General features: G+C 36.3%; 2 protein-coding genes across 9 annotated transcripts; one reads left to right on the forward strand and one right to left on the reverse strand.

Moving 5' to 3' along the window:
* The first annotated feature begins 1,793 nt into the window (after positions 1–1,793).
* Positions 1,794–11,285, forward strand: LOC132152182 (electrogenic aspartate/glutamate antiporter SLC25A12, mitochondrial-like). The gene is made up of 18 exons (XM_059560956.1): positions 1,794–1,885; positions 2,618–2,671; positions 3,516–3,661; positions 4,388–4,503; positions 4,912–5,051; positions 5,842–5,988; positions 6,072–6,210; positions 6,299–6,392; positions 6,484–6,568; positions 6,874–6,958; positions 7,775–7,933; positions 8,095–8,147; positions 8,238–8,318; positions 8,402–8,542; positions 8,644–8,782; positions 9,141–9,299; positions 9,382–9,472; positions 10,376–11,285. Exons 1-18 carry the CDS (start codon positions 1,874–1,876, stop codon positions 10,578–10,580), a joined length of 2,046 nt encoding a protein of 681 aa, XP_059416939.1. The 5' UTR covers positions 1,794–1,873; the 3' UTR covers positions 10,581–11,285.
* A 1,083-nt stretch (positions 11,286–12,368) lies between these two features.
* LOC132152183 (dynein, cytoplasmic 1, intermediate chain 2a-like) lies at positions 12,369–22,295 on the reverse strand. Of its 8 annotated transcripts, none has more exons than XM_059560960.1 (17): positions 22,165–22,295; positions 21,261–21,369; positions 21,061–21,175; positions 19,380–19,470; positions 17,963–18,022; positions 16,958–17,073; positions 16,794–16,880; positions 16,555–16,717; positions 16,378–16,477; positions 16,160–16,285; positions 15,585–15,731; positions 15,387–15,500; positions 14,512–14,645; positions 14,301–14,445; positions 13,305–13,445; positions 13,108–13,233; positions 12,369–13,028 (listed from the first exon to the last, which is right to left on the reverse strand). In XM_059560960.1, exons 2-17 carry the CDS (start codon positions 21,366–21,368, stop codon positions 12,918–12,920), a joined length of 1,884 nt encoding a protein of 627 aa, XP_059416943.1. In that variant the 5' UTR covers position 21,369; positions 22,165–22,295; the 3' UTR covers positions 12,369–12,917. The 8 variants fall into 8 exon arrangements, with proteins under 8 accessions (XP_059416943.1, XP_059416942.1, XP_059416941.1 ...); XM_059560959.1 differs by having other exon boundaries at positions 12,369–13,031; XM_059560958.1 differs by having other exon boundaries at positions 19,380–19,521.
* Positions 22,296–23,762: the final 1,467 nt, after the last annotated feature.

Raw genomic sequence — 23,762 nt, forward strand, 5'->3', positions numbered from 1 at the left:
AGAAGATTTACATCTGTCAGACAGGTTGCTGACGTCATCAAGCTTAGTTTGAGTCTGCGCGTCAGAAACGGAAGTGCTAAAAAACGCTAAAAATGGGCTTCACTTGTCTCAATTGAGTACCAATGGGGTCGCTGTGTCCATTTCTTTTACTGTCTATGGTACTTATGCATATAGTGTATGAATATAAGAATATAATGGAGTCTGATAACCCCTCCCTCTTCACTACACAATTAACGCTGCGACACCGACAGTTGAGTTCATTAAGTTTCCAAGATTCCTTTCTTCTAGCGATTTGAGGTCATCATCTGGGTATTTAAAGTGCAGTTTCTTTTAAGAATTTTCGGTATGAACACGCTACTCACACTATTTATACTACAAAGTGTCATAAAATAGTTAATAAGTACACGATTTGGGATGCACCTAAGGTGTTAAAGCATGCTAACAGTGTGCTAAAATATGCGAGAAATAAACGAAATCATGTTAACAAGTTAAAATATACTAGCAATGTGTTAAATCATGCTAACAATATGTTAGCAACATGTCAATCATGTTAGAAACATGCTAGTAACATGCTAATCATGTTGGAAACTTGCTAGCAACATGCTAGCTACATGTAAATCATGTTAACATGTTAATTGTCTTTGAAAAATTCTTTCAACATGTTAACCACATAAGCAACATGCTAACAAAATGGTAATCATGTTAACAACATGCTAGTTATAGACAAATTAAAAACATGCTAGTAACATGTTAATCATAATATAAACATGCTAGCAACATGCTAATCATGTTAAAAACATGCTAGTAACATGTTAATCATGATAGAAACTTGCTAGCAACATGCTAGCTACATGTAAATCGTGTTAACAACATGTGAATCATCTTAGAAAAATCCTTTCAACATGTTACCCACGTTAGAAACATGTTAACAAAATGCTTATCATGTTAACAACATGCAACAGACTAATAATTTAAACATGCTAGAAACATGATTAGCAACATGCTCATCGTGTAAGAAACATGCTATCATCATGCTAATCATGTTAGAAACAAGTTAGCAACATGTTAACAACACTAATCATGCTAGAAACATGTTAATAACATGATAACTACGTGATAATCATGCTAGCAACATGGTATTAATCCTAAAAACTTGTTAGCAACATAATTACGTTAATCATGCTAACATGCTTATCATGTTAACGGCATGTTAGACATGCTAGCAACATACTAACAAAATGCTAATTATTCTAGCAACATGTTAACTATGATATTCATACAAACACGTTAATCATGCTAGAAACATGATAAACAACATTCTAACTACATGCTAATCATGCTAGCAACATGTTAACAACGTAAGAAACATGCTAGCAACATGTGAATAAAATGGTAATCATGCTAGCAACACAAAAGTTGCACGATAAGCATGCTAAAACATGCTGGCAACATGCTAATCATTAACATGCTTTTCAGCATCTAATTTAGCTACATTTTCAAACTTTAAGCTTTTACAACTGCTTTGAACTTCAAGCTAGGCTTTCTTACGCCAACCTAAAGCTTTAATCTAGTTGAATTCTAAAATACAAGACATTCCAGAAGGTTCTCAACATAAACAAGGATACATTAGTAACTACACAAAAATAAATCAGATAAGATTTTATTAATTCATTTATTTATTCAATGAAATTTTATAGAATTAAAATTAATATTTAAATAAGCATTTATTTTCGTATAGTATTTATTTATATATGTCTGTGCTATAATCTTGACTAGACCTTGTGAGGTTTGACATCTCTAGTTCCCGGCCGGTTCTTCTCATCGGCCACGCGCCTGCGCGACCCCGCTACCACACGTGACGTCAGACTGCAGCATGGCGGCCAAGGTGACTCCGGCTACACCGCGTTTGACACAATTTTTTTGTTTTCAATATTTTAGCTGTCGACTTTTAATTACAGTTGCTGATTATTAACGGGAGAATGGCTAATAGATCCGTAAACGGGATGAGTAGAGACCGCGGTGAACGTTTTTAACGGTCCGGCGCGAGCATCACTGGGCTTATCGCCGTGCTCGCGCTGAGACTTTGTCTGAATTTAGTGTCTGTGAGGATCATAAAACCATAAAAAATATCAGAGTTGTTGTGTTAAACCGCATTTATCAGCTCTTTAGCAGCCTTTTGTGTTGTTAGAGATGAAGAATTGTTTGTAAAGTCTATTCAGGCGTGTGAGGATCAAGCTGTGTGGGCGAAACTGGGCTAATTTTATCACTTCATGTGTTTGTGACTGGTTATTTTGTGTACTTTAAAAAATTAAGGTCGTTTAGTTTTGCACACATTCTGTGTCAGACAGTCCCAATAATGCTGAATGTGCTCTCAAATATAATTTGATATATAAATGAGCATTTGGGAATAAATGCAATTTTGAACATTGGAAAAGGTATTTGTTCATTAAAACCTAGTCATTTTGGGATTCACTGAGAAACATTTAATAGATGGAGATGGTTCTGTAAAACATGCAATATATTTCTCTAAATGTGGTGGTGATTTTGTCTACAATTCTAGATCATAGCTCTTTATTTCATCTTTACAGTGTAATTTAACCTTGCTGTTATTCTGCAGGTGCAGTTAACCAAAAGGGCCGACCCTAATGAGCTGAAGGTCATCTTTCAAAAGGTAAGTTAAAGTTTTTATTTGAACGCTGGTGTAATGTCAGGTTAGGATGTTTTTTTTTCGTCCTTTACACTGCAGTCAATTCCTATTAGAAACTGCAACCTTAGAAGCAGCCACCGATTGTCTGTCATTAAATCTTTATTTCCTTAGTGACGCTGCGTTTTTAAATGTCCCTCTGTTGTCTCTTCTTCTCCACAGCGGTTTAAAGAGACTGGCATGCATGTTTGTGGGAAAACAGTTTATTGTGTGTATGCTTCATTTTGTAGCACGAATAGGAAAACACCAATCTGTGTCCCTCATTAACTGTCAGTCAGGGCTTTTTAATTGTTGTGTTGATATGTGATCACTTATACCTTTTGAGATTTGAGAAGTTGTTTCTTGAGCCGCTTTGGTTTCAGGTAACACAGAGATTTGTATGTTATGTGGCTCTAATAATAGGACTCAAGCGTGTGAGATGGATGTTTGGAGGAAGACATGAATGTCAGGGCAATAGATGGATGAGTGAACAATTTCTTGATAAGTTCAGGGGGCGTCTCGCTTTAGTTTAATATTGATTGTCACCTTTGCACATTTGTCCAGCTATGCAGATGTTGGTACTTGTTAAATACAATTTCAGCTAGTATATTGCCAACACAGTTGTTTGGAAGAAGCCAGTGTTATTTTACAAAACTAACTGCAGTTTTGTTTCTCATCTGTTGCCATGCATAACAATATGACATTTATTTTCAGGTTCTTCTCTATTTTTACACAAGTCAGATTACACATTAGAAAAAACACACATGCACGTTTAATCTTGCTTTACATGGTGCTCAGATGCTGTGATTATGTTTGTGTTGTTTCCCCTCAGTATTCCAGTGTGGTGGATAAGGATGGAGAGCGGTACATGACACCCAATGATTTCGTACAGAAGTATTTGGGCCTCCACACGCAACTCCACTACAATCCTAAAACTGTGCAGCTGCTCGCCGGTGTGGCAGATACTACAAAAGATGGGTGAGACGAACATCGGTGTAATCGTTCTGTATTATAATTCTTGATGGTTTGATATGAAGCCTAAACTTCAGCTCAGATCAAGAAATTCTCACACTTGCATTAAATTTTACATCATTTTTTTCAGTAGCAGGAAGATGAATATGGCAAAATGTAGGAAAATTATGTATTGCACATACACTGCTTCTCAAATGTTTGGGATCGGTAAAATTTTTTAAAAGTGTTTTATAGAAGACTGTATTTATTTGATCAGAATAAATGCTAACTAAATGAATAAAAAAAAAAAAATGAAATAGTATTTAAAATATTATAACAATAAAATCTTTCTAGTTGAATATATTTTAAAATGTAATTTATTGTGGCGATGCAAAGCTAGATTTTCAGCATCATTGCTCTTCAGTCTTTAGTGTCACATGATCTTTCAGAAATCATTCTAATATACTGATTTGCTGCTGAAGAGCAATAATAATTAATGTAAAAAAAAAAAAAAAAAAAACTATTTTTGTGGAATGTTTTTTTTTTTTTTTGTCTTGTCTTTACTCTCATTTCTGCCTTGATCTTATGCAACCTTGCTGAATAGAAGTGTTAATTTATTTAAAAAAAATAGTATCTTTCACCATACTTTTAAAAGGTGGTGTATTTAATTGCAAGTGTGTGTGTGTGTGAGAGATCGCAGAATAACCACACGTTGTGTATTTTTAATGTTTCTTCTGTTTTGTTTCTATCCAGGCTGATCTCGTTTCAGGAGTTTCTGGCCTTCGAGTCAGTGCTGTGTGTACCTGATGCCCTCTTCATCGTGGCCTTCCAGCTGTTTGACAAGACAGGCACTGGATCTGTGTCCTTTGGTGAGAACAGTATTGACTGTATAGAAATGTTCAGTCTTACCGGTATTTAAAGTGGACTTCTGTATTGGTACATGCTTACATCAAACTCCATTGAAATCAATTCAGAGTTAAGAATGTGTGTGGAGATTTGTATGTATGCTGTTCCAGTTCCTTCGTCTTTCATTTAATGCTGCCTACAGCTTGCAATGTTTTTGAACTGACCAGTAGCGTTTCATTTCCTTTAACAGTGTCAGCTGATCATAATGTAGTTATGCTAAACAGACAAGCAGCTTAACCTTGAACACACAGACACATTCATTCTCGCACATGGTCACGTGTTCAGAGAACCTTTAAAACACTGTCAGTAATGTTGCAACGCCCGTTATGTTCTTCAGGAGTGTAAATCTGAGCCTATCCGTGTGTTAACAGAGAACGTGCGCGATATCTTCAGCCAGACCACCGTGCACCACCACATCCCCTTCAACTGGGACTGTGAGTTCATCCGCTTGCATTTCGGCAATGACAGGAAAAAAAGTCTCAGCTACCTGGAGTTCACCCAATTCCTGCAGGTACAACACCCAAACAATTATACACACTCATTAATTCACATTCATTCACCTTTATTTATAGATTTTATTTATTTATACACACTCATCATGGAAATATCATATTACGTTTGTTATTATAACATCTTTTATACTTTATATAAGTTTGAAATAATGCTTATCTTACTATTACTAATAATATTATAATTATATTGTGATAAAAATATAATTGTGTAGTATTATTATTATCTTAATAATAATGCATTTAATATAATGAAGTTTTAATATATAATAAACTTAATGAAATGTTAATGTAATTTATTAAATTGTAGAGTTTATATTATTTAATATTACTAAATATTCAGTATTATTATTATTCTTTTTTTTAAATGATAGTTGTATTAAATTATTATTAATTTTAATAATAATAATTTATATTTTTATAATAAAATTAAATGAAACCTCTTAGGCACAAAATTAATAATTTTAATATAAAATGTTAATATAGTATTGATGAAATTTTACTATAATAATGTAATATTAATTTTATAATACAGTAAAATTATATTTTATATTTCAATAACAAAAGTACATTTAATAATGTTTATTTTTAAGATAATAATTTACAATTAGTTGTTAATTTAATGTTTTATTTATATAAAGGCCCCTGGAATGATGAATGATGTTAAATTTTGCACCATCAGGTTTTAACTGGCCCATGCCAACCAGCCAAATCTTGACCTTTTGGTCTTTGGCAAAACTTCTGTATAAGTTCATCCTTTAACAAAATCTAATTCTGTGCTTGTTGTCACAGGAGCTGCAGCTTGAGCATGCGAGACAGGCGTTCGCACAGAAAGACAAGGTCAAGAGCGGTGCTGTTTCTGCCCTGGACTTCAGTGACATCATGTCCACCATCAGACACCACATGCTCACACCTTTTGTTGAGGAAAACCTTGTGTCTGTAAGTGTGTGGCTCTCTTTCCATCTAGTAAGCTGTTTGTTGTGATGATGTTGTAAAAAGTTTAAATGTTTGTGTCTTCTCAGGCAGCAGGCGGTGGCACCTCTCACATGGTGAGCTTCTCCTACTTCAATGCCTTCAACTCTCTCCTGAACAACATGGAACTGATCCGTAAAATCTACAGCACTCTCGCAGGGTCTCGCAAGGATACGCTCGTCACTAAAGGTGCGTGCCCTCTGTCATATCCAGTTCTGTTCATCTGCACATCAGAATAAAGTTTTTAACTATTATCTAACATTTTCTTCATCTGTAGAGGAGTTTGTTCATTCTGCAAATAAATTTGGTCAGATTACTCCTATGGAAATCGACATCCTGTTCCAGCTAGCAGGCCTGCACTCCCAAACAGGGTACTTTCCTTTTAAAAAATCAAGTTCATCCACACATACCATAAGTAGCATTATCAGCTGATCGTGTGTTTGTGTATGTTATGATGTGTAGACGATTAAACCTGGCTGATATCGAGAGGATAGCACCACTGGAGGAAGGAGCCCTGCCATATAATCTAGCAGAGGCGCAGAGACAGGTGAGCTTATCTGTATGAACAGTCAGATAAGAGACTATTAGGAATTGTTTTAATGTGTATATTACTACGAAAATTATGTTATCAGTGAGCTTTCCTTATCTAGCAGAACTCATTATGGCATGAAACACACTTTCACTACTAGGGATTAGATACCACTCTCACTTTCTTCAGAAAGTGTAAAATCAGGTTTTAAATGAATATTCAGGCTTCTGTCATTCATCTCAAATACAGATCGGCCCAAACTATTGAACATGTAGTTTTTGTGCCTCGCATGCTTATTTCTTGCTGTCTTTCTGTCACTGCAGCATTCACAAGCGGATGTTTCTCGGCCTGTGTGGCTGCAGGCAGCAGAGTCGGCGTACAGATTTACTCTGGGCTCCATCGCTGGAGGTTTGAGTTTTCTCATTTTTAAAGACACCACAAAATTAGTACAGTTTTCCATTCTGTGTTATGCATTTCCATATGACAAAGGAAGTTGATAAGTCATAAACTATGATTTGTTCAGGTGGTATTAGGAGGAGGGTCAGTACCTTTCTAAAAAGCCTTTTAGTGGCAAAAATTGGGATATGTCAGTGTACAAGATGAGTTGTTGATCCCTTTTTTTTTTTTTTTTCCATTTTCCAAGAAGTCTTAAACACTAAATTTGAAATTTGCATTACAAGTTGATTATGACTGACTTCAATGCTAATAGAAACTGACTAAAAACCACTGAAATTCAAGGGTCTTTAAATGAGCCACAGTATTTAATAGAATGCTGTCTTTACATATTAAATTGCTCAAGTGACCGTAAAGACGTTTACAAAATTACAACAGATTTCAGTTTCACATAAACAATTTTAAACTTCATAATAAAAAAAGTACAGTTGCACGAAGATATTAAGCAGCAACTGTTTTCTCCGTTGATGTTAAGAAATGTCTCGAGCAGCAAATCAGCATATTAGAATGATTTCTGAAGGACACAGGAAAAATTACGTTTTAAATATATTATTGTTTTTTTAAATTGCAATAATGTTTCACAATAGTGCTTATTTTACTGTATTTTCAAATCAACAAGAATTTAAGAAAAAAAGAAAAGCAAAAGACCAATCTTGTTTTCCATGGCCTCTTTAAATGCACAAGATTTTGTGGTTTACATGGATGAGTATATATATGTTATTACACTTGATTGAAATGTACTTTATTATGTGTGTGTGTGTGTGTCTATAGCCACTGGTGCCACAGCTGTGTACCCCATAGACCTGGTCAAGACCCGTATGCAGAACCAGCGCTCCACCGGCTCCTTCGTAGGAGAGCTCATGTACAAGAACAGCTTTGACTGCGCCAAGAAGGTCCTGCGATACGAGGGCTTCTTCGGCTTTTATAGAGGTTGGATTTGTCTTATGCCATCATCGCTGCTTCAGAAGAACGAAATGAAATAAAGTATGTGTCTTCAGCTTTCTTAACCTTGATCCCACTTTCTTTTTTCCTTCTCTTTCTCTCTCTCTCTCTCTCTCTCTCTCTGTGTGCGTGTGTGTTTTCCCCATCAGGTCTTGTACCCCAGCTCATCGGAGTGGCTCCAGAAAAAGCCATCAAGCTTACTGTGAGTGTCATCAAACATCCTGTAAAAAGCTTTTTCTAATCAGATGACAGTTAAGCCAATTATACAAGTCTCTCTGTATCTGTCTTCCAGGTGAATGACTTTGTGAGGGACAAATTTACCACAAAAGAAGATACAGTACCTCTGGCTGCTGAGATTCTGGCCGGTGGATGTGTGAGTATAATAAACCGCACAGACCTGTTGAACTGGGTTATGTTGTACTTAAATGGCTAAACTTTCTGTGTCTGTCTTTCCAGGCCGGTGGGTCACAGGTTATCTTCACCAATCCTCTGGAGATTGTTAAGATTCGTCTGCAGGTGGCCGGTGAGATCACTACAGGTCCCAGAGTGAGCGCGCTCAATGTGGTTCGAGACCTTGGCTTTTTTGGCCTCTACAAGGTGGGAAATGTTTACAATTAAATTTGACAATTTGACAACAACTTGAATCGATGACTTGGTGTGAACTGTAACACATAAATGTTACTGGTTTTCCTCCTCAGGGTGCGAAGGCTTGTTTCCTGCGTGATATCCCCTTCTCTGCGATCTATTTCCCCGTGTATGCCCATACGAAGGCAAGTATGGCGGATGAGGATGGAAGGGTGGGGCCTCTGCAGCTGCTGACCGCTGGAGCCATCGCAGGTCAGAACATGACTCTCGCTTGAACTTTGTGATGCTGACCCAGTTAAGTTAAAGATTGTACACACACATGTGAGTGAGTGAGTGAGTGATTGTGTGTCTATTTTGCACTTGTGTTAGAGTTTACAAACATGCATGTGACTTAAATCATATTTCTGAACAATTTGATATTCATTGGAAAATAATGTACAACAAGAACGGTTCATGATTTCAGAATTTGAAATAACAAATAAAAAAAATCATATTTTCCCTTAAAATGACAAATAAGAATGTGTCATGCATGATAAGACTAGATTTCCTATTGAAGATCACACATTTTGTTTCATGTATTAATAGGTGTGTGGGTGTTTTTATTTTACAGGTGTCCCGGCTGCTTCGCTTGTCACCCCTGCTGATGTCATCAAAACGCGACTGCAGGTGGCTGCCCGCGCCGGTCAGACGACTTATTCTGGAGTGATCGACTGCTTCAGGAAGATCTTACAGGAGGAAGGCTTCCGAGCTCTGTGGAAGGGAGCTGGAGGTACACACACACACACGCGATGACACTGATGTCATTACACATCCATTACTCACTCACAGTCCTCTCTTTGTGTTCTCCGTAGCTCGTGTGTTTCGTTCCTCCCCTCAGTTCGGTGTGACCCTGGTGACCTACGAGCTCCTGCAGCGATGGTTCTACGTTGACTTCGGAGGACAGTAAGTGCTGATCATGTGAAGCACACCTTTTACTGCATGACAGCAGACCTCTCAGGAGAAGATTCACACATCATGCTTGCAAATCGGAAAGATTAGGTGATATAATATCATGATGGATGAGATTCATTCAAGGTTGCTATAAAATAGCTGATATACACAAGTGTTTTTGCGCATCATTTGAAATTTTAATAATGTACGTATCAACATTGCTGCTACAAATCATTAAAATGTCTAAAAACTCATATTTATTTGAGGTCAGTAAGATTTTTCAATTTGAGAGAAACTAACACTTTTATTATGCAAGGTTTCATTACATTAAATTAATTAAAAATGTCATGCAAATACATTTATGTTGCAAAAAGATTTACGTTTCAAAAAGATGCTGTTCTTTTGGACTTTCCATTCATAAAATAATCCTTAAAAAATGCATCACAGATATATAAACTGTTTTCAACATTGATGATAATCAGAAATGTTTCTCGAGCAATAAATAAATATATCAGAATGATTTCTGAACTCTTCAGTGAATCTGAAAACTAAAGTAATGATGCTGAAAATTCAGCTGCGCATCACAGAAATAAATTACATTTTTCAGTGTATTCAAATATACCAGTTATTTTAAACTAATAATATTTCAGAATATTGTTTTTATTGTATTTTTGAGCAAATAAACACAGCCTTGTCTTATGTTATGTTCAAAATAATCTTGAAAAATTGTATTGATATTTGATAGAATGCATTTGTTGGATGTGGTCAAAAAAAGGTTTCCTGATAATGGTAGTTTTTTTCTTGGAGAAAGGGTGTTGTTGCACTTATCAAACCACTGAGAAATATGGCATGTCGAGTCACTTTGGATAAGCATCTGCTGTAAGAAAAAAAACTCTTTTCCTCTCCTCTTTCCAGCCGCCCTACTGGTTCTGAACCAACGCCCAAATCCCGGATCTCTGAGCTTCCTCCTGTCAGTCCTGAGCACGTCGGTGGATACCGTCTGGCAGCCGCCACATTCGCCGGCGTGGAGAACAAGTTCGGACTTCACCTTCCCAAGTTCAAATCGTCCGGGGTCACAGCAATTCACTCCGAAACCAGGGAACAAGATGGTGCTTCGTAAAGTCATGCCCCGCCCACCACACCCTTGTCCTCCAGTGGCTGCATGCCTCCCTCCTGCAGTACATTTGCCCACATTTTTCACACTTTTTTTCTCCCTCATTTCGTTTGAGTTTTTAGGTGGGGGACATGGGAAATTATTCTCGTTTTCAGAGTCTGGTTGCTTTAACCCATATCAGTGCCTCAGTTTTAATGAAGAACACTGGTTAAAGCTCATAGTTAGTGTGTTTTCTGAAGCACAGTGTAGACATCAGCCACACCAATCGAGACCTAACGTGACACATGCAGTGAAATACCTAACAAGGGCTCTAAAGAAGTTCATCAGCCACTGAAACGAAAGAGCTTTTCATGAAACACTCCTGAAAGGAAAACCATGACATGTACTGTTGGTTTTGTGTTCCTCTGATCCCCAAGACTCACATTCGCTGCTTTTGAGTTTTAATCTCATGATTATGATGTATTGATGTGACCGAAGCATGCTGTAGCGCTCTTCATTTGCTCAATAGGCTTTGCGTAGCTTGCACTTGTACATCTCATGCACAGAGACGTGTGTCTCTCTCTCTGTCTGCATCACACTGAGTGATGTGCAGAGGTCTCCAAACTTGACTGATTGATCGGAGAAATCATTGTTGATTTCAAATGTAGAAAATAATTTAAATGTATTTCATCCTTGTATTTTATGGAAATAAATCAATACAGTTCAATTTTATTTCTAGTTTGTGATGGTTTTATTGAGTTTATTACTGCAAGCTACAAAAAATGTCGGATAAAGTGAGTTAGTGAAGTCGTTGGAGAACCAAACGCACACATGCAAGATCAAACACGCTTGTCCTGGTCATGTAAATCAGGGAACCCACACATTTTGTCCAATGGATTTTTATGATTTAAAAATAATGCATGCCCAAACCACAACTTTTAGCTGAGTAAATATTTTGCATATGGTTAGGCTTGTCAAGAATGTGATGTAATTGATTTTTTTGACTGTGCTCAGTGTGTTTTTGAAAGTCCAATCATATCCAAATAAGGGAATTTTAAGAAAATATTAATAAATATGCATTTGAAATTCCTAAAATATTTTAAAATGCTTTTAATATATTTTTTATATTGTCATTGTCATGTGTAGTTATGAGTGTTTCATATTCATTATGAATAAATTAACTGCATATTATTAACAATTGTTCATAATTATTTAACAATTAATCATTATCTTAGGGTTAGGGTTAGCTCATCACCATTACAGATTTGAGAAATTTTAAAAGGAATAGACTAAGGAATAAGGTAAGGAATAAACTGAAATATTAAAAATGAATGCAAGAGCATTTGCATTATTGGCTGGGAGGTCACTAAATTTAAATTACGAATAAATGTCAAATTACATATTAAAATGGTAAAAATACATAAATATAACAGGATGCAGACATTGTCAAGCTGGCTATTAACTACTTTGTTAACCCTTCAAGGAAAAATGTATTCATAAAATAAATGGAAAAATGTATTCATAAAATAAATGGAAAAATAATAACACTCTGTTAGTTTAAATATGTGCCAAAGGGAAGTTTTAGGTTAATGCTAATCAAAAGACCACACTTTTTCTCCAAGCCCTTTTGAAATGACAAATCATGGGACATTTTTAAAACCATGATCTAGAGATTGCATTTTGCAAAAAAAATATATATATATTTCAATCATAAGCGCTGGAATAAACAAGCACCAAAAGGGCAATGCTGTGTGATGGAAGATCCTGGATACTTGTGTGTGTGTGTGTGTGTGTGTGTGTGTGTGTGTGTGTGTGTGTTATAAAATGAGCTTTAAGGCATTCAGAAGAACTGAGTTACACGTTGAAAGGTTTGCCGATCTGGTTTTTACAAATGTGCATTCAGTCTTTATAAGCTAAAAACAAAATGCATTTCTTAAAAGCTATAAATAATCCAAATGTGAAAGTTTATTCAATAGAAGGAACTGTTTAAAAATATCCCAGCCCTTTAAAAACACATCTCCCCTGTTACTCAGTGTCAAAAGATGCTGGACAATAGTTTGCACATCGGTAGTGTTATTCTCCCTTTCCTCCAAATCAGCCTCTAATCCTAGAAATAGCTTAAAATATTATAAATCTCCGCCTGATATACAATCTACTTTCACATCCCATCCCATTATGATTATTTCTCCTAAATGTTTAGCAACACTAAGTACTTTAGTTGTTAATAGCAAAGTCTTGCTTTCTGAAATAATCCATTTGTCTCTAGAATTAAAAAAGAGCCTGGTCACTAAAATAACTTCAGAAAGGGTGGAGATATGCAAATGCAGGGGGAATGTCATTGGTCAGCGGGGGATACTATGTTGATCATGCAGCCAATCGTTGAGCAGCCAGTTCCTCCACGTCCTCGCGGTTCTCGTTGATCTCGGTGAGCGTGAGCAAAAACCGCGTCCACTCGTCCTGCTGCGCCACTGAGATCTGCTGCAGGAAAAACAAACCAGAAATGTGTTTCAAAACTTCATTTCATTGTATTTTTGATAACTGGAAGCGTCCTCACCTCTCCGACGTCATAAATGTGCACTCGGCCCTCAGAGTCGCCGACAGCCACCTCTCGTCCCGAATGAGTCCAGCGCACACGGTTCAGCGCGGGGCTTCCCTCCACCGTCGCGCTCGCTGTGGGAACCTGACGCAGCAGATTATCATTCATTCAAGAATTGTGGATTTGTTCATAGTATTTCTATGATATTTTTGTACCTCTGTTTCATTGTTGAGGTTCCACAGGTCCAAATGTCCGACCCCGTCCACGCAGGCAAACAGAGCGGGGTGTGTGGGAGACCACATGACGTCATACACGTAGTCTGAATTGTCCTCGAAGGAGTACAGAGGCTTATTGTTCTGTCAGGAGAGACACAGACCAGCGTTAATACTGTTGGCTAAAGCTATTACATATTACTTATGTTCATTGGAATAAAGCTGATATTACACACACACACATACATATATATATATATATAAACCTTTACGTTTAAGTCGAGGTTCTAAATTTAAAGTTTAAGTTTACAAAATTACTCAAACTGAAACAAAATAAATAAATAAAATATAAATATTCAGCAAAAACTTAGAAACTGGAAAAAATCTAGTTAAAGTACTAAAATCAGAAAAAAATACAAATTAAAGCTTATTGATCTGTCAGGAGAAACACGAACAGACCAGTATTATTATTGTTAACTAATACGATTAAAAACGTTTTGCTAAATGAAATAAAGATCAAATTAAGTAAAATATAAATATAAAAAACTGGAAAAAAATAAGTTACTAAAACTATTAAAAAACGTTTTCATTAATTGAAATAAATCTGAAATAAAATATAAATATTCTACAAAAAAAAGTTAAATGGAAAATTGAAAGTGAAATGTTGAAGTGCTAAAATTAAAAAAATTGAAATAAAAATAAATGAAAGCTTATTGTTCTGTCAGGAGAGACACAAACAGAGCAGCGCTCTGAACTGAAACTATTAAAAATGATTTGTGTTCATTAAAATAAAGCAGAAATAACAAAATATAAACATAAGGTGAAAACTGTACTAAGTTTAAGTACTAAAAATACTAAAACTGAAATAGAAAATAAAGTTAAACCAAATAATATAAATGACAAAACATACTTTAAAAAAATAATAAATAAACTGTAATAAATAGTATGATAGCGTATAAACAATGTTTGTAGTGTTTATATCAGTAGTGTGTGTGGCACCTTGGTGCTCCAGAGTTTGACGGTCCAGTCAAAAGAGGAAGTGACAAACAGGTGCGAGAAGTCGACCGGTCCTGCCGCTGTGTGGCAGTCGAGGCCTGTGATTGGTCCATTATGACCCTCAAACATCTCACTGATCCCCGCTTTACTACAACACACACAGAGCACCAATATAACTCAGCAGACACAAACAGCTGGACACTCACACACTCACCTGCCGTGTCTGCAGGCGCTGTAGACCGACCCGTCCTCGCTGCCCACCACAAAGTTATTGATGTCACCCAGAGGAAATGACATGGAGGTGACGGCCACTGACTTGGACTGCTTGAACACCAGCTCCAGACTGTCCTACACACACACACACACACACACACACAAACACACTCACAGAGCCGTTTGAGTTTGACTGCTGTTGTTTGATTGAATCAATGAGAGCCAATGAATGGCTCCATTTCAAACTGTTGACATTTTTAGAAAAAATTTTGACTTGTATTGCATTCAAGGTATATGTTTGATCAGTTGATGCATTGCCTTCGAAAAGTATCGGTAAGATTTGAGAGAAAAAAGCATTTATTTGAATCTTTACTGTCACTTTTGATGCGCCACTGTTAAATAAAAAATAATTTCTTTAAAAAAATAACTTACTGATCCCAAACTTTTGAAAAGTAGTTAATCTAGAGGCCTTGTGTGTGTTACCTAATTAAATTCATTAAAAATAAAGAAGAAGTATCTAACAATCTATAAATGATAAATAAATGAATTTAAAATAAGTAAAATTTATTAAAAATAAATCACTAAATAAATTATTTACTAATAGATAATTTAAATAAATAAATAACTGACACAATAAATAGTTGCATTAAAAAAACACATGAAATTAAAACAACAAATAATTAAATAAATAACACAGGAAACTTAAATGTTCTTAAAAATCCATCTGTTGATGAGTTTCTGAATGCTTTCTGTACAGTGAACTCTCTGATGCAAAAACCTTTTTTTTTTAAATTCTGCAGAAGTTGCCTTTAAAATCATTGGACAGCATTTAGCTAGCTGTGCTAATGGACGTCCCCTTCACATGAGCTGTGTTACCTGCGGCGAGGTCAGCATGTCCAGACTCCAGGAGCACATCTTGCCGTCGGTGGAGATGCTGATGAGATTGTGAGCATTCTGCGTCCCCACCACATTCACACAGTACACCGGGTGCTGCACACACACACACACACACACACACAGATGATGAAGAGGAAGAAATATGATGCAGACGAGGAGGTGTGTGTCTGTGTGTACCGTGTGAGCCGAGGCGGAGAGAGGCGTCCTCTGCACAGGGGTGCCTTTGTTACTGCGGTTGTCCCACAGGACGATCTGCCCCGAGTACGTGCCTCCAACCAGCAGATTGGGATGAAACTGTGCAAACGCTGCTGACATCACTGCAGACTGAACACACAAGTTAATCAATTATTATTATTATTTTTTTTTTTAATTCATTCTTTCATCCATCCCCAAACCACTTGTGCTATTTATTTTATATATATATATTATTATTATTATTCTCTATTTATTTATTTTATTTATTATTGAATTGTTTATTATTTTTAATTTATTTATTTATTTATTTATTTGAATTAATTCATCCATCCATCCAAACCGCTTGTCCTCTTTTTTAACTCATTGATTAATTAAAAAAATATTTATTCTTTTTTATGTACTTATTGAATGAATGAATGAATGAATGAATGAATGATGCATTTATATATGCATTCATGTGTTTTAGTATCATCATAATCATTATTACTTTTCTCAGTGATTCTCAACTTCTCAATTTCATGCGTATGTTTCACACAGAAATGCGTTAAGCTCATCACCTGGCAGTGGAAGACATATTCTGGTGTGGTTTTCTTATATTTCATGTTCCAGACGAGAGCCACACCATCGGGCTCGTGTGGAGCGTCTTCATTACTGCTGTATGATGCTGCCAGCAGCTCCGGGTACTGATGGGAAGGACAGAAAACAGGAACAGAGAGGAAACCTCAGTGAATTAGTCTTAAAAGCAGAGTTAGACACTTCCAGAGTGATCATGTACCTGCGGTGACCAGTCGAGACAGGTGACCACTCTGTGTTTGGACCAGCGCTCGTCCGCAAACTGTCTGTTCAGGGAGAGTGTGGCTCCAGCCTGAGACTCTCTGAAACAAACACAATAAAACAATCACCAACGACACATCACACACCACCACATCTGCTGACAGATAAACACACTCACCCCTCTTTATCCTGAAGAGCCCGTCCGCTGTAGTCGAAAAACACGTCCACCTGCTCGGAGAGAGCGCGCTCCACGATCCGACAGCTGTGGTCAAAGAAAGTCACGAACTCCTCTGAGTGAAGAATCTGCTGTTTCTCTTCCTCCGTCAGATCATGAGGGAGCGCTACACACAGAAACAGCTCCCTTCAGCAGTTGGAAAGCTGCAATATTTCATGTCTAACTATGTCTGAGAGCACTACCTTCCTCTTCCTCTTTCTGAGAGTCTTTCTCCTCTTGATGCTCCAGAACAGGCTGCGTCAAAGCCAAATCATCCTCCTCTTCCTCATCTACACACAGCAATGAAGGAGTTCAGTTTCATTTGCACACTGATGCACTAAAGAAAAGCAGCGTTTGTGTGATTTACCGTCTTTGTGATGAGTCTGTGTGGGCGTCTGGGTCTCTTTTGTGTAAGACACCAGCTCTTTGGGCGGGAAATCCACCTGTGTGACCTTTGACATGCCCAACTTCAGCGGGCCGCGTCTGCAGAAAATACAGATGCATATGTTTAGATCGAAAAAATACTGGGATATTGTGATAATAAATACTTTTTAATTAATTAAAAATATTGAATAACTAAATGAAAAGCAATTAATAATTAAATTAAAATAATGAATAAATAAACAATAATAAAAAAAATAATAAATATCTAAATAAATTAATTTAAATAAATGATAAGAACAGATAAACGAATTACAAAAATGAAACAGTAAAAACAATAACTAAATAAATTACAAAAAATTAATAAAACACTAATTAAAACGAATAAATAAATAGTACATTAATTAATTAAAATTTATTATTTAATTAAAATTGATTTGTTAAAAAATAATTACTAAATAAAAAACATAAATTACATTTAATATAATTAATAGCTAAAAAAATAAATAAATAGCACGCCGAAAACTCAGAAATTAATAAAATTTTATCAGCTGATGCGTGATGACGTTCACAAAGTCACTATGTGACTAACACGTTTATGGGAGGCTTGAATCTATGCAAGACTGTCGAAACAAAAAGGTTGAGGGAGCCTTATGAAGTAAATGTTTAATTCGGTATGCTACAAAAATAACATTTCATGTTGGTCAGAAAAGGTCAATATAGCAACAGTATGATGTCTGAACGCTTTCCAACAGGAAATAAGATTGTACAGTATTTTGACAAATCATGGGTCACTCTTCCTGGACTCTCTGTTTAATGACAAGCAGGAGGAGTCTGATGGAAACAATACAATTCTGAAGAACTAATCTTTAAGATAGTTAGACAGCATTTATGTTGCTATGCTTAGGTTAACAGAAGGAGAGAATGCAGGAGAAGTGCAGTAGGAGTGATGGTTAATAAGAGAGAGAGAAAGAGAGAGAGACAGCAGTACCCGAGCTGAGAGTCTGAATGGAGCAGTAGAGTAGAGGGGTCAGAGTCCCAATGAAGAGTCCTGTTAGACACACACACACACACACACACACACACACAGGCAGACACGCATGCATAAGAGGTGCTGTTATACACAAATATACATGTGCATGCACACACGCTTCACATTCTACACAATACAATATAGAGAAACTCACATTTGTAATATAATAAAGTTTATCTGCATGTCTGTGTTTATAAGGGCTTGGCCTTTTAAACATGATGGTTGAACTGTTTTTGGTGTAACAGGTCCACCGTGGGAGAAAGTATCAAAATCACTTCTATTTCATGTGTTTTAACATTATGATAGGACTTATGCTTAAAAAAAAGCTTTAAAGCTTTTTATTTTCAGTTTTTCAAGATGAGAAAAAACTGTACTGTATGTAATCATTGACATTTTGATACACTAAAAAATTAAAATTAAAATGAAATGTTTTCAAAGAAAACAGTGTCAGCCTGCAGTGACAAGCTTATTGCACTTTTTCCAACACTTTGAAATAAATTACTAAAAATAAAATGATTTTGAGTTTCTGAAAATGCAGACCATTTATTACAATTTGATATAAACATTTTGTGACAGATTATACAAATGGGGGAAAAAAGATGAAAGGAAGTTAATACATAATGATCAAAAACATTTTTAGAGTGAAATATCAAAGGAATGTGAAATACAGAGCGTGAAGCAAAGTTGAGTTGTTTCAGTTTGCCAGGCAACATATTAATTAAAATAATGATCTATATGTTTTACATGGCGAAGCTGTCATGACTAATGAAGAAAAACAGGATGCAGAATCTTTCATTTGTAAATGATTTAATTCACTTAATTGTCCAAAAACAGGCATTATCACGTGGTATTTTAAAGTATAAACTATATTTTAATAGAATTAAAGTAAGCAAAATGAACAAAACCACCGTTCATATGTTTGGGGTCATTAAGATTTTCTAATGTTTTTGAAAGAAGCCTCTTCTTGCTCACCAGATTTAATCAAAAACACAGTAGAAATCACAATATTGTGAAAAATTATTACAATTTGAAAGCCAGCTTTCTCTCTGAATATATAGTAAAATGTAATTTATTCCTGTGTTGCACAGCTGTATTTTCATCATCATTCCTCCAGTCTTCAGTGTCACATGATCTTCAGAAATCATGAAAATATCGTCGTGCTGCTTCATATTTTAGTAGATTTTTTTTTTTAGGATTCTTTAATAAATAGAATGTTTTAAAAAATAGCATTTATTTGAGATAGAAATATAAATGTCTTTGAAGTCTTTTAAGCCCCAAACGTTTCAGTGGTAGTGTATATACAGTTATGTTGATATAAATGTACTCATACGGTGATATGATATTTCTGATGTGAGTGTACACATGTGCAGCTCACCTCGGCCCCGTGCCGCCGTCTCCTGAGTCCTGGCTGCCCGTTTCACTGGGGGTGTCCACTGATTTGGCGGAGGGGGACATGGGAGGGGGGACTAAATAGTGAAACAGACAGGTATCTTCTGTTACCAAATGCAGAGGTTGCACTACATACACACACATCCACACGCACAAGCAAAGCCAAGAGGGGGTTTAAAAACAAAAAAAAGTGCAAGAAAAACAATAAAATAAAAGTAGGTGAGCAACAACAAGCGAGAGCAGGGTGGTGTAATAATCACGATGAAGCAGCAAAACCAAAGATTGAGCAAAAAAAAAAAAAAAGAGAGAAGACAAAAGGACAGTGGTTAATATTCATGCAGGATCCATGTGTGTTAAAAAGAGATCAGTGCTCATTCCAAACCAAACCAAATTAATTCATGAAGAAAGACGAAATAATGAACATTGAAACCAGGGGAAATGGATAACAAATGAGTTTATTTGAAGGTTTTGGGTTTCTGTCAGGTGGTCAGGACAGGTGAGCCGCTAACCAACCAGCCAAACCGGTTTAGGCAAGCTCAAATAGGTCATATCATATAGTTTTGAAGGAATAATAACAGCTATCAAGTTTCCTCCTTATTATCTCACAGCGGCTGAGCAGACCAAGTTTTTTAGCCGTGATTAAATGGATAGTTCTCCCAGTTATGAAAATATGCTCATCATTTGCTCAACCTCATATGTTCCAAACCTGTTTAAAAGATATTTTGAAGAATGTTAGTAACCAAAGAGTTGACGGTAGCCATTGACTTCCATATTATGGAAAAAGATACAAAGGAAGTCAATGGCTACCGTCAACTGTTTATTAACCAATGTTCTTCAAAACATCTTCTTTTGTGTTCAGCTGAAGAAAGAAGCTCATACAGGTATGAAACAAGTGAGTAAATGATGCCAGAATTGTAATTTTTGGATGAAGTATCTCTTTAACATGTAAACGTGTTAAGTGTGTGTTAATATGTAAATCTGTCTGAGGAACAGAAAAATGCTGAAGATAAATAAACAACCCTTTTTCGACCCATTTCCAGTATGCCAATAGCTTTTTTATGATTTTCCAAAAGAGGAAAACATATCAACACTCAACATTCACGCAGCAGCTTTAACTAGTTTCTGTTATGTAATGCCAGTGCAATTTACAGGTGCATCTCAATAAATTAATTCCCGAGTCTTCAAAATGGTCTCTCAGTTTGGTTCACTAGACTACACAATCATGGGGAAGACTTCTGATCTGACAGTTGTCCAGAAGACAATCATTGACACCCTTCACAAGGAGGGTAAGCCACAAACATTCATTCCCAAAGAAGCTGGCTGTTCACAGAGTGCTGTATCCAAGCATGTTAACAGAAAGTTGAGTGGAAAGAAAAAGTGTGGAAGAAAAAGATGCACAACCAACCGAGAGAACAGCAGCCTTATGAGGATTGTCTTTTACTTTCCAAAAATGTAAAAACAAAAATGTTGCTACTAGATTTATGATGTTAATAACAGTCTTTTTTCACTGGAAAGGAGGTTTTGAGTTCTGAAAGTGACAGAATATACATGTGTGTATAAATACTTTATATATATATATATTCTTTCGATATGACCCCTTTTTGTCATTAGGTTGTAGTTGACTAGTAAGAAAAGCATTTCCCATGCCGCTTTGCTGTGTTTCATACCCATGGAGGGGTCCACTATCCCCATGCTCTGCAGCAGAGTCTCTGCCTCCCTCCTCTTCCTCTCCAGATCAGAGTCATCCTGCGGAGGAGACGCTCCCTCCTTCCGTCCATCCAGCTACAGCGAGAGAGAGAGAGAGAGAGATTGTTTCAGTATAACAAAGACAAGGAGATCAAATCACTGCAGTTTCACCACAGCTGACCTCTTTCTTCTTACGTTCTTCTTCTTTCCTCTTCTTCTCCTCTCTGATCTGAGCCAGTCGTTGTTTCTTTCTCTCTAACTCTGCTTTCAGCTCACTTTTGTCAGACATTCTGCAAAAAGATCTGAATCAAATCAAGTCTTCTGGGTGTATTTGCAAGCAGAGCAATTTGTCAGAGTCAACGATATTCACAACACAATTTGCTTTTATGGTTATCAGTTAACTATAATAACCCTGGTTGTAATGCATTATCCTGATGTTTCATATTACATGAGCAGTCTCTGGTGGCCATTCAGAGAATATCACACACACATCTGATGGTGCTGAGGTCATTCTGGTCCACACTAGCCCCATGACTTTAGTATTTCAGAGTCGGACAAAGTTGGGCATAATTTATTTATTTATTTTTTTGTATATAGAAGAGTTTGTTCAATGACACACACGCGCGCGCGCACACACACACACACACACACACACACGCACACACACACACACAGAGGACACTCCTGTAAGAGTCCCGGATGGTCAGTCGATAACGCTAAAACCCGGAGAAAGCTCGCAAGATCATCAGTTTGGAATCATAATTACTCATGAAGTCATCACACATAATTATATATAGCTTTCAGGACATCTACTTATATCATTTGTCTGAAGTGCATTAAATAAATCATCTGTCTGGTTGCATCAGCTGTGAATTTATGTTTCTTTTTCCTCTAAACCGTTTAAATTGATGTTTTAAACATGTGAAGTCATGCTGTGCTTTGTTTTTCAGTAAGAATGTAACGTTATTTGTTATTATAATGTAAATAACACACGTCAGGCAACGAAACATCGTCATTTAAAACACAATAACCAAGTCTAACATCAAGAAACCTGTTTATTAATAAAGAACAAACAGTATCCTTACGTGAAATGAAATGTTATCTGCTCGGAGTCGTTATGGAGAGGATTATTCTTCTGTCAGTTGACTAATAACTTCTTATCCTCTTTCTGCTGTTGTGACAGCAGCGCTGAATGATGCGGCTACGGGGGCCGCGAAGGGCTTGTCTCAAACACAACACAGAGGATGAGGCGTTTCATAAAGTGACCGCTAGAGAGCGCACCTTCACTTGATAGATTAGTGATGAACTTTTCTGCCTTTTGCACCCTTCACTTTTTAACATCATTTACTGACAAAATAATCAAAATAACATTTAGGTACAAAATAAATGGAAACCCTACAAAAATATACAAAATTAATTAAGTTTTGAAGAGGTTTTTGCTTTATCAACACAATCATCAATCACTAAGATTAAAGGCTAGAGATAGTAGTAGGGAAAATTTTTAATTAAAAGTGGAATAAATAAATAACTACTAAAAATCAAGGACAAACATTAAGAAGGTTAAATAAACTAAAATGAAAAAATAATATTCAGAAGAATGAAGTATTTAATAAACTGGATTTATACTGTAATAAAAAATTATACACTAAGCCTATAAAATGTGCATTCTGTTTTCTAACCATTTAAACCCACATTGGAAAAAATATATACACAAAAATTAGCAAAACATATGTTTGTAAATATGTGTTTGTGTGTGTGTGCGCGCGCTGGAGCTTGTGTGTATGATTCAGGGACGTTTCATCGTGAGGTCATCTCTCTCTCTCTCTCTCTCTCTCTCTCTCTCTCTCTCTCTCTCTCATGATTCAGGGACGTTTCATCGTGAGGTCATCTCTCTCTCTCTCTCTCTCTCTCTCTCTCTCTCTCTCTCTCTCTCTCTCTCTGTGTGTGTGTGTGTGTGTGTGTGTGTGCAAGAGATGAGCAAAGCCCTGTAACCTACATCTCCTTTTTCTTTTGCCATATGACAATGGCTGTAAAGGGCAGTTGTAGTTTCCATGGCAATATGTCTGTGACTAAAAGTCAGGTTATGGGTTAGCAGATGTGTGAACATGTATGTTTCTATATATCTGCAGATGTTTCGCCATATTTTATCACCCTACATCAGTCACACTCCCTCAGCATCTGAGGAAATATATCTGCCACAGGCATAAAACTACATCCCCTGTCCTCTCACAACAAAATCCACCCACATATTTTATTTTAGAACTGTTTATATTGTTTTCACTTCAAGATCTGCGCACATTTCTCTTCTAACTCAAATGACCTTTTCACCAGAGAAAACTATATTATTGTATATTAGCCAAAAGCAATGGTAGGAAGTTTAAATATCTTAATTATAAATTTGTTTTTCATAAACATGCATCTTTTCACTTCACAAGAAGTTTTTAATCAGCTGTTTGAACTCACATTCTTATGGCACCCATTCAAGTCAAGACAGGCTTTATTTCTATAAGGCTTTATCCAATACAGGTTATGTCAAAGAAAGTGAAAGTGAATTTGTGCTCTGCGTCTCACCCATCCATGTGCAATAGTTTCATTATGTAACTCAAGTTAGTTCAGATCAATAACAGGTTCATCAATTCTGAAACAAGAAGTTCAGCTAAAATGCATTCACTGCAGAGGATCC

Source organism: Carassius carassius, chromosome 10, assembly GCF_963082965.1.
Source record: "Carassius carassius chromosome 10, fCarCar2.1, whole genome shotgun sequence".
In the NCBI taxonomy this organism is placed as follows: Eukaryota; Metazoa; Chordata; class Actinopteri; order Cypriniformes; family Cyprinidae; genus Carassius; species Carassius carassius.

Excerpts from the sequence above, each read along its gene's own strand:
- LOC132152182 (XM_059560956.1), top strand. Across the intron at positions 6,393-6,483 it reads GGCCTGCACTCCCAAACAGG|ACGATTAAACCTGGCTGATA; the intron begins GTACTTTCCTTT and ends TATGATGTGTAG. Across the intron at positions 8,783-9,140 it reads GACCGCTGGAGCCATCGCAG|GTGTCCCGGCTGCTTCGCTT; the intron begins GTCAGAACATGA and ends TTTATTTTACAG.
- LOC132152183 (XM_059560957.1), bottom strand. The coding sequence starts at position 21,368 with ATGTCTGACAAAAGTGAGCTGAAAGCAGAGTTAGAGAGAAAGAAACAA. Across the intron at positions 16,881-16,957 it reads ACAGACTCATCACAAAGACG|ATGAGGAAGAGGAGGATGAT; the intron begins GTAAATCACACA and ends TGCTGTGTGTAG. Across the intron at positions 15,732-16,159 it reads AATATGTCTTCCACTGCCAG|TCTGCAGTGATGTCAGCAGC; the intron begins GTGATGAGCTTA and ends TTGTGTGTTCAG.